This window comes from Brachyistius frenatus, unplaced genomic scaffold, assembly GCF_029030835.1.
Source record: "Brachyistius frenatus isolate BFR_SWC_R1_liver_20210118 unplaced genomic scaffold, ASM2903083v1 Contig_177, whole genome shotgun sequence".
NCBI lineage: Eukaryota > Metazoa > Chordata > Actinopteri > Embiotocidae > Brachyistius > Brachyistius frenatus.
In genome coordinates, this window is record NW_027210776.1 from 660001 (window position 1) to 670350 (window position 10350).

Consider the following 10350-nt stretch of genomic DNA (forward strand, 5'->3'; position numbering starts at 1 on the left):
TCTGGTTTAAAGTTCAGATTAAGTTCTGGTTTAAAGTTCAGGTTAAATTCTGGTTTAAAGTTCAGGTTAAATTCTGGTTTAAAGTTCAGGTTAAGTTCTGGTTTAAAGTTCAGGTTAAATTCTGGTTTAAAGTTCAGGTTAAGTTCTGGTTTAAAGTGTATGTTTTTGCCGTTGTGGGATGAAACAACACGCATTACTCCGTGACAAACGGTTCAGCGGTCGTAGAGGTTTTTTTCTGCTGACTCGTCCTTCTGTCCGTCTGCAGCTCTGGAGACGTTAAAGTCGGCGCGGCGCCGCCGGGCCTCGCTGCTCGCCACAAGAAGAGTCCGTGGACGGCGGCGACGCTCGCTCAGGAGGCCAAAGAGCTCAGTCAGACTGTTAGAGCGCTGCTGGAGGTCGACTGTAAGTGATCGGAGCTCCTGCAGGCACGCATGCACTCCTCCTCCTCCTCTTCCTCCTCTTCCTCCTCCTCCTCCTCCTCCTCCTCCTCCTCCTGCCCTGCATGCGCCTCCGCCGGATGAAGCCAACACCAGCTGTGAGTGACTGTCCTCCCCGTTTCAGTGCTGACCTTCTAGACGGCCGAGAACATCGAGACGGGAAGCAGCGGCGACCCCAAACGCCCTCCTCCCCGACAAGCTCCGCCTCCTTCGCCTCCTGCTGACAGACTCTTTATTCTGCATGAAACTCTGTTTGTTTCTGTCTGAGGTTCACGCCGGCTTCACTCCAGCGTTTCCCAGAGAGACGAGTCGAAACGTTGGACAGCTGGAGGAAGACGTGAAGGACGATGTCGGCGTTTCGATCTGCTTTAAATGTAACGAGAGCAGCAAAATATCACGACGTAATTTTATCTTAAACGACGTCTAACAACATCAATCAGAAACACAAACTTTATTTATTAAATATTATAACTTGAACAAATTCAAACTAAAAGGACTGAAGTGAGAAACGTGGGTGTCGTCCTTCAACCTCGGTCTGATCAGTGTCTTCATTTAACCAACAGTATGAGTCTGGTGGTACCACTGTGGTTCTGGTGGTACCACTGTGGTTCTGGTGGTTCTGGTGGTACCACCGTGGTTCTGGTGGTACCACTGTGGTTCTGGTGGTTCTGGTGGTACCACCATGTGGTCTCCGTGTGCCGTAGCTGATCCACGTAGATCGCAGCGTTCCGTAGCTTCCTGTCTGTCTCGCTGTTTCCTGTTTAGCTTGGTGTTTGTGCCGTAGATTAGCAAGTAAATGGCAGCGCCGTCGAACAGGACAGGCGAGGTTGGGACAGACGAAGGACACGTTCAGAATTAAAGACGCTTTTATTCTGCGTTCGTCCTTTTCGGAGTAAAAGTTCTGAAGCAGGTGGAAGTTTTATTTAAAGTCTCATTTATGGTTTGAGAAGCGAACACCAACGAAAGCAGAAGTTTTAGAGCGTTTTGAGTGAAAAGGAGTTGGAGGGCCAGAATCTGTCCCGGAGTAATTATTCAGAATTATTCCAACGGAGGTTCGAGTTGTGCTCATGAACCGGTTGGTGACGTCAGTCGGGTCTTTTTGAAAATGTTAGAAAACATAATCTTTGATTTTGACTTCAGTCTGAGAGACGACCTGCAGCTCCAGTCGGTTCGTCTCCGTGTGTTTGATGGAGAAATCAGAAACGTTCCAGAAACCAGAAACCAGAAACCAGAAACGCTCCAGAAACCAGAAACGCTCCAGAAACCAGAAACGCTCCAGAAACCAGAAACGCTCCAGAAACCAGAAACGTTCCAGAAACCAGAAACGCTCGTCGCTCTCGGTTTGTTTGTTTTCTGCCGGTTTGTGTCGAGCAGGCAGGATGAGAGTCTCTGACACAGTCACCTAATTTTTGGAGCATCGGTGGAGACGTGGGCGGAGTTACGTAATGAACAGGATTCAGGACAAGAGACGAGCAGCAGGGACAGACACAGGAAGTAGGTCAGCGTGTGTGTTACACTCACCTGTAGCTCGTTTCCATCACGACCTTCGTTGCCTGGAAACTGCTTCAGAATCATAAAGCTGAAGACAAGATTTTACCTTCATTTGTCCCCACACACACACACACACACACACACACACACACACACACACACACACACACACACACACACACACACACACACACACACACACACACACACACACACACACACACACACTCTCTCCCAGACAGACTGCATGAGAAACAATCGGTCACATCCTGGTTCATTTGGTCACTGTTTGCGTGCAGCGTTACCATGACAATCGTGTCTCTTCCCGTCATTGGTCAGAGATGAAACATGCAGAAACAGATTTTCTTCTTCTCTGATTTGACTTTGACTCAATAATAATAAATGAGTTAAAACAGCATCTGTTCAAACAATAAAAGCCCAACGACCACCTGGTTTCAACAAAATAAAATACATGAAACATAATTCCAGTCACTCGTTGCACTTTTTTTAAGCTGTAACTTTATTGTAGGAGAAAAATTATTTTCCTCTTTTATTGTGAAAGTTGAGTGAATCTGAGCGGGAGGATGTGATGAAGTTTATTTTTCTAACATGAGAAGATGTTTGACTCTGGAACATGTTGAGATGATGTCTGACTGACTGTCATTATAAAATGATGCGAATAAAGTTCTCCCTCTGCAGTGAGACGTCGTCTTCATTTGATCACGTGACTTCGGTCTTTAAAGGGACAGTTTATAAAACGTGGGAGCGTTTGACTTGGAGACGGGGTGGAGGTGAAGGAGACAAACCAAGCAGCGACAGCTCGATTAAACCTCCATATTTGTGCAGTTATTGATTTACTTCAGCAAATAACACGAGCAGATATTAAAACGACTCCAATTCATTCTGGTGTTATAGACTCGTTGATTTGTGTGAAACAAACAATAAATATTTATAAGACAACAGAAGAGTAGAACTTTTTAGTAGATTTCCTACAAAATACAATCAACAAGATAAAATATCCCGAGACAAATAAATGCATGAAAGCAGCTGTGTGAGCGGAGAGAGAAAGCTGCTGGTGAAATCTGAGTCCTGTTATTTGGGTTACATCAGGTCAGCGACACCGACCCAACTCGACCCTCCGTTCTCCGGACGGGTGAAACGTCTGGTTGTGATCTGATGTCCGGACGGCGCCGCCGGAGACTCGGCGTCCTTCTGTTGGCAGAAACGTGGTTAAGAGACGCGTCGTCTTATCGGCGAGATTCGGTGGAAAAAAACATTAGATGAGTCGGAGAGCGACGGGAGGAACGCGGGTTCCCGCGAGGACGTTGGACGTCCACTAAACGAGTCCTTGCTGTCGCCCTGCAGGTCCTCCGTACGGCCTGGAGGATTTAACTCTTATAAAAATCTTCTTTTTTTTTCTAATAATAATAATAGAAATGTACAATTTTACCGTAGCCGCAGCGTAAACTTAAGAAATAACATTTAGGTAATTTAATAATCAACCTGCAGATATTTTGTAGATGTGACTCCGACTGATTTATGGAAACGTCTTCATGTCTGTTGAGCAGGAACTACCGGCTCCAGCGATGCTAACCGAGCCGACAGTTTTTAAGCATTTAGTTTTCATTGTTAGAAAAATATTTTGAAATATGAGACGTCTTTGTTCGAGATGTTCGACGATGCTTTTTACCGTCAGGTGTTGTCGGCAGTTTGACCTCCGTTGGGCCATTTATTGACATGCTAATGTTAGCTTCGTCAGTTAGCTAATATAATGTTTAGCATCGGGGTGGTCGCTCGTTTGGTTTGTGCAGCCTGTTTTTTAACACCAATTACTCAACGGATTAATTACACACAAAAAAAACCAGCTTCTGTGTGTAAAGACCTTAAATTTAGATGCACAGAGTTTTTTTGTTGTTGTTTTTTTTGTGATTGCTGCAATCAGAAATGAACACTTATTTTTGGTAATAAAGTCAGTTTTATTTTGAAAGGAGCCTTTTTGCTGTAATACTTTCAACAGACCTTCTGTTCACGACAGTTTTTACGAAATAAAATGTGGAAAAATTTTCAAAATTACAAACTCCTGCAAATATTGTGCAGATTGCTTGAATTTGCGTGAATCGCAGAATTTCCTGGAGTCAAGTGATTTTTGGGGGTCAAAGGTCAAGTTTACAAGTCCCATCATTGTGAACTTCATACCTCAAAAACATCTCAAATGTGGCACAAACATTTTCTCGGACTCAAGAATGAACTGATTAAAGTTTGGAGGTCAAAGGTCACCGTGATCTCAAACAACAGGTTCGTAACCAAAACTCAAGAATTAATTTATTAATTACGATTAAAGTTCTCACAAATGTCCAACAGGATGAAATGAAGAACTGAAGACATTTTACATCCAGTTGTAGACTTTAGATTCAATTAATACTTCATTTTGGATTTGTTTAGAACTTGGTTTAGACTTGTTTTAACCAGGTTTCAGGTCTGGTTTTGAACTCGGTTTTGGACTACTTTTAGATTCGACTTTGGACTAGTTTTAAACTGGTTTCTCGAGGGTTTCGAACTGAATCGGTCTGTCCAAACATTAATATTCCTCTCTGTCCTTGGTGGCAGCAGGTTGGTCTTTTGGAAACAAAGCCTGGGACCATTCACCATGTCAAAACAAACAAACAACATGATTGGAAAAATTTAATGACGAAGTGGAAGTGCAGCACATATCGGTGTTATTATTGGAGTGAAACATGTCACCGATCGATACGGAGAGAACGGATCTCATGCGGGACTTTAAAGCGATTCTTCTCTGTTCTGTTCTGTTCTGCTGCTGACGTCCGTGTTCAACGGTAACAAAATAAAAGCCTCTAATAATACGATTATTCTCCTGTCTAGCTGCGAGGTCGTCGGGGGAACCGTTTATTATCCTGTCACTTCTGGAGTGTGTGTGTGATGTGAATGGTTGTATTTCTAGTGTGTGTGTGTGTGTGTGTGTGTGATGTGAATGGTTGTATTTCTAGTGTGTGTGTGTGTGTGTGTGTGTGTGATGTGAATGGTTGTATTTCTAGTGTGTGTGTGTGTGTGTGTGTGTGTGTGATGTGAATGGTTGTATTTCTAGTGTGTGTGTGTGTGTGTGATGTGAATGGTTGTATTTCTAGTGTGTGTGTGTGTGTGTGTGTGTGATGTGAATGGTTGTATTTCTAGTGTGTGTGTGTGTGTGTGTGTGTGTGTGATGTGAAGTGTGTGTGTGTGTGTGTCTATGTGTGTGTGTGTGTGTGTGTGTGTGTGATGTGAATGGTTGTATTTCTGTGTGTGTGTGTGTGTGTGTGTGTGTGTGTGTGATGTGAATGGTTGTATTTCTAGTGTGTGTGTGAGGGCTGGAGGTGGAACGGCCGAGCCAATATTCGTCCTGCCCGAGGCTCCGAGTATTGATTTCCCTTCTCGCCAGCAAGTGCAGCTATAAATATCTGCCGCTCTTTGGAAACACTGATGACATGACACACACACACACACACACACACACACACACACACACACACACACACACACACACACACACACACACACACACACACACACACACACACACACACACACACACACACACACACACACACACACACACACACACATTCTGACAGCATGCTTCAGACCGTTACTGGTGTGTTTTGGTGAAACATTGTTCGTTAACTGCATTGTGTGGTTTGTAGTGAACTCATATGAAGTGTGCGTGGACAGATGTCAAATCATTTCTGTCTGATTTTACATTTGTAAACATCCCAGATTTATGACCACTAACGGTTTCAATCGGTGTTGCTGAATCTGCTTTGAACCAGTTGATCTGTGGGAGTTTTCTGAACTACAGTCCACACAGAAATACATATTTCAGTCGTTCCAGACGATTGCTGCCTACATTTCTTATTATTTCATATCTTATTCATTAATTTTTAGCCACTGTTGTGTTTTTTGTTGCTGTTGTTGAATGTATTGACAGCCGTGGCGACCAGAGGCCTTATGTTGTCAGGTGTTCTGTCCTAAGAAACACATTGAGGGAAATTTAGTACAAACGTTCACTCGGACTGAAGGATTAATTGGTTTGATTTTGGTGGTCAGATATCACTGCTACCTCATGTCCATCCCGTCTGTCTGTCCTGTTCTCATGGACACAATATCTCAGGAACACCGTGGAGGAATTTCTTCAAATTTGGCACAAATGTTCATTCTGTCCCAAAGATGAACTGTTTAGATTTCGGTGGTCAAAGGTTACTGTGACTTTGGTTTTGGATATGTTTGAAACTGGTATCATCCGTGGGCTTTGGACTGGTTTTGGACTACTATTAGATCGACTTTGGACTAGTTTTAAACAGGTTTTGGACTAGTCTTAGACTTGGTTTTGGACGACTTTTAGATGGACTTGTTTGAAACTGGTTTCATGGTAAATAGTGTGAATGTGAGACTCTAGTCTTGGGTGTCCACCTTGAAACTGTGCTGATTGCCGAGATTTTCTGTTTGTCAGCTTCAACGTGTGAAATATCCAGATTTTTTTGAATCTGTAGCTTCTTTGCAGCAACATCCAGATTTGAAGCATCACCTTTTGTCATGGCAACAACTTTGTGTTCAATCAGAATCAGATTTATTGGACAAATCAATTCCATTGTTTCTTATTTCCATGTTTTAGGTGCATCAGTTGATTGTGTGAACTTTGGCAGGTTCCTGATCTTGATTTTGATCTTGAACGCTTCATATTGTTGATGTATTTATTTGAAGCCGTGTTGAGTCCTCGGTCTATGTTGGATCATCTGTTCATGTACGTGCAGTCCTGCTCTGAACAGTTTACAACCACATCAGCAGAGAAGTTACACAACCTGTAAAGCCTCTTTTGCTTGACTCAACCTGGACAATTCAAAGGTCACAGGCATCAACAACTCTGTCAGGATTGGATTAGAAAGCTCAGCCCCAACAGATCCCAGCCAGGCAGCGATAGACCTCCTCAGCAGCGTCGGTGATGACGAGTTTCACAGAAAACCAAGAATTACTCCGGTTCAGTGTCTTTTCTTCAACTTCTCGCATTAAGCGTCTTGTTTTTTATGTAAATAGGTCCGTGTACTGCCATGCCGGGTCTTAAGAGGTACCAGCAGGTCAGCGCTCTGACTGAGCTCATTCAGATCAGCTTTGGTTATGTAAATCATAATTTAGAGCGTTTCACACACTGGCAGTGAACACGCTGGTGTTTACAGATGTCCTGAAGGTGTCGGGTCCTTAAAGGGTCCTGAAACGACCTCCTTGACGTGAAGGCGACACAAATCCGACATTTTTTAAGGAGGAAAATCCAAGTTTTAAAAAACAACTGCTTGTGGCCCGATTTACGAATTATGAATCTTTTAAACCAGTTTTAGAGCGCGGTCTTTAGAAATTACAGGATATCCAATACAATGAGATTATTGTCCACTAAAAGGAAAATGGACCATTGAGGTTCTGGTTCTGTTTCAGTTGTAATGGCACAGTGGAGGAAAACCCGTGATGGACATATCGTAATGTGACGGCCCCGTCCACTCTTCCGACTGCTTTCCTCTCCCGTTGCCGACCAACAAGTCGCTTTCTAATGACCTCGCTGGGAGACGCTGTCACTGTCACATGTCTCGGTGGAGCACAGAGTCGGACTGGCCTCACGTCTCGGTGAAACGGTGAACCGTGGCGGTCATTTAAACCCTTGACTTACTCTTTGCTTTGGACCACTGATCGCCACAGAGATGGTAGAAAGTCAACCAGAGACAAGAGATACGATGGCAACGATAGAATGACGTGACAGTAGCGTGACAAAGATCGTATGGAGGTGAAATAGTGACGGAATTTCTGGGAATGTGATGAAAATGTCAAAAAATCACAGAGGGGCGAAACAAAGCCAACGTCAAAGACAACGATGCAATGGACACGTTACGAAACGATGGAGGCATGCCAGAAGAATTTTATGAAGACGAAACGGAGGAATCGCAGATGTGACGGAAACGAAGACGAGACGAAAACTTGAGGAAAATATTACAAAGCTCGCACGGAAGCAAAACCAAGAACCTACAGAAACACGCAAAGATGGCGACGAGACAAAGACAATACGACGAAGATGAAGACTGTGGTGCTTCTTCTTCTGGTCTGGAATCAGTGAAGCTGCTTGTCCCAGCAGGTCGTCCCAGCAGGTCGTCCCTCGTCCCAACAGGTTGTCCCAGCAGGTCGTCCCAACAGGTCGTCCCAGCAGGTCGTGCCTTGTCCCAACAGGTCGTCCCAACATGTCGTCCCAGCAGGTCGTGCCTTGTCCCAACAGGTTGTCCCAACAGGTCGTCCCAACAGGTCGTCCCAGCAGGTTGTCCCAACAGGTCGTCCCAGTAGGTCGTGCCTTGTCCCAACAGGTCGTCCCAGTAGGTCGTCCCTCGTCCCAACAGGTCGTCCCAACAGGTCGTCCCTTGTCCCAACAGGTCGTCCGTCGTCCCAACAGGTCATCCCAGGAAGTCATCCCTCGTCCCGGCAGTTCATCCCAACAGGTCGTCTCTCATCCCAGTAGGTCGTCCCTCATCCCAACAGGTCGTCCCAGGAAGTCATCCCTTGTCCCAACAGGTCGTCCCAACAGGTCGTCCCAGCAGGTCGTCCCTCATCCCAACAGGTCATCCCTTGTCCCAACAGGTCGTCCCAGGAAGTCATCCCTCGTCCCAACAGATCGTCCCAGCAGGTCGTCCCTCATCCCAACAGGTTGTCCCAAGAAGTCATCCCTCGTCCCAACAGATCGTCCCAAGAAGTCATCCCTTGTCCCAACAGGTCGTCCCAGCAGGTCGTCCCTCATCCCAACAGGTCGTCCCTCGTCCCGACAGGTCGTCCCATCAGGCGTTGGTGCGTCAGGCAGGTTAACGCGGTGCTGCAGGTGATGTTCGGAGATGCAGCGTGAGTCAGAGCTGTTTTAGCCTCGTCACCGCTGTCCTACTTTCCTCTCCCACAAAGGACGTCACAACATCACCGTGCTTTAGCAACCGCTGTTGCTAAGGAGCTTTTAATGAGAGCAAGGCAGATGTGGATTCGTCAAGGCTGTCGGTTTTTCTTTCTTTTCCCATCGAGTGTCACATATGGTGTTTAGCTGCTGTATGTAAGAGGAGTCTGGAGGGGATCTTCATCAGATCATGTTCATGATGTTTTATTGGAGTCCAGTAAAATATTCTCTGTAATGTTTGTGACAGTCAGTGATGAAATTTTAATGTCACTTCACTGAGTTTTCATCCGCTTATTGTTCTTCTTTGTGGTGTTTCTTCATCTTAATCCAATATAAGAGTCTCACCAATAGGTTCAGAGAGTTCCTGAACGCAGCACGGTGATGCACACGGAGCAGCAGGAAGCAACGACCTTCATGAGGAAGCAGAGAAACATCAGATTTTGGGGAACAAAATCTTCAACACAACTGCTTACAGCTGAGTGTTCCTGAGCCCATGCAGTGATTTCCACCAAAGAAACTCAAGTGTTGTGAGTGACGTTCACGTTCCAAGAGGGGCGGAGCTTCACCGTCCAAGACTGAAGAAGGATCATCAGGTCAGGAGACACCAGGTGGGTTTTCTTTGTGTCACCGTGAATTCGTCCCCCAGAGTCAGACTGTCAGCACCGAGTTCCACTGGGACCTTCTGAGGCGTCTGAGGGGAACATTCGCTGTGAACCACCTGAACTTTGGCGCCATGGCAACAGGCTTCTCCACCATGACAACACGACAACACGAGCGACTTGTTGAAGATTTTGTTCCTCAAAAATGTGTCTCTGACGTAAGGAACAAGGCCGAAAACCAGTGTTGGTTAGTCGTGATCTTTGAGCAGCTGCTTTAAAAACAGCCACGATTCTGAAGTGGAAATCACTGCATGGGCTCAGGAACACTGTCTGAACTTATGATAGACTCTCGTATGTTTTATGGAGTCTCTGTTTACACTTCATTTTGACGTATAATTCTATATTTCTATACTAAAGGAACATTAAAGTGTGTCACCTGTTTCCTACTTTCATTTTCTCTTCTTTACTTTTTCTCATCTCCTTAGATTCAGTTTCCCTTTATTTTCCTTAAAATCCTGTTTCTTCCTCTCCTCTCCTCTCCTCTCCTCCTCCCTCCTGCTGGATTTGTTTTTCTCTAGGTCTCCCAGCACATGAGATTCAATGTGACCAGGCTGCAGGGGGAGGGAGGAGGGAGGGGGGAGGAGAGCAGGAGATGGCGGCCTCTCATTGGACGAAAGTAGGTCAGGCCGGCCCACTCATGTGACCCAGCATTCCTCTCTCCAGTGAGTAATGATCAGAAATAAAGAGAGCAGTGTGGACCATCATGAAAAGCTGAATGGAGGCTTCAGAAAACAAACATTGAGCTCGAAGCTACGAAACAAACCGAGAGATGAAAGTTATTAAAACATTCCGAAACAGTCTGAATAAA

At 45.2% G+C, this 10350-nt stretch overlaps 2 protein-coding genes across 4 annotated transcripts in view; both read left to right on the top strand.

The window, feature by feature from the left end:
• stxbp4 (syntaxin binding protein 4) overlaps nucleotides 1–2630 on the top strand; it is a 27728-nt gene extending 25098 nt beyond the window's left edge. For all 3 annotated transcript variants that reach the window (XM_069717580.1, XM_069717581.1, XM_069717583.1), the window contains exons 20-21: nucleotides 266–402; nucleotides 562–2630. In XM_069717580.1, the coding sequence (XP_069573681.1) occupies nucleotides 266–402; nucleotides 562–575 (151 nt within the window). In that variant the 3' untranslated portion in view covers nucleotides 576–2630. The remainder of the gene's footprint in view (nucleotides 1–265; nucleotides 403–561) is intronic.
• A 4848-nt stretch (nucleotides 2631–7478) lies between these two features.
• LOC138632205 (ovocleidin-116-like) lies at nucleotides 7479–10020 on the top strand. Its single transcript, XM_069717558.1, has 3 exons — nucleotides 7479–8268; nucleotides 8315–8387; nucleotides 8487–10020. Exons 1-3 carry the CDS (start codon nucleotides 8001–8003, stop codon nucleotides 8842–8844), a joined length of 699 nt encoding a protein of 232 aa, XP_069573659.1. The 5' UTR covers nucleotides 7479–8000; the 3' UTR covers nucleotides 8845–10020.
• Nucleotides 10021–10350: the final 330 nt, after the last annotated feature.

Coding starts and splice junctions, on each gene's coding strand:
- LOC138632205 (XM_069717558.1), top strand. CDS start 8,001: ATGGCGACGAGACAAAGACAATACGACGAAGATGAAGACTGTGGTGCT. Junction 8,269..8,314: donor CCAACAGGTCGTCCCAGCAG/GTTGTCCCAACA, acceptor TTGTCCCAACAG/GTCGTCCCAGTAGGTCGTCC. Junction 8,388..8,486: donor CTTGTCCCAACAGGTCGTCC/GTCGTCCCAACA, acceptor TCATCCCAACAG/GTCGTCCCAGGAAGTCATCC.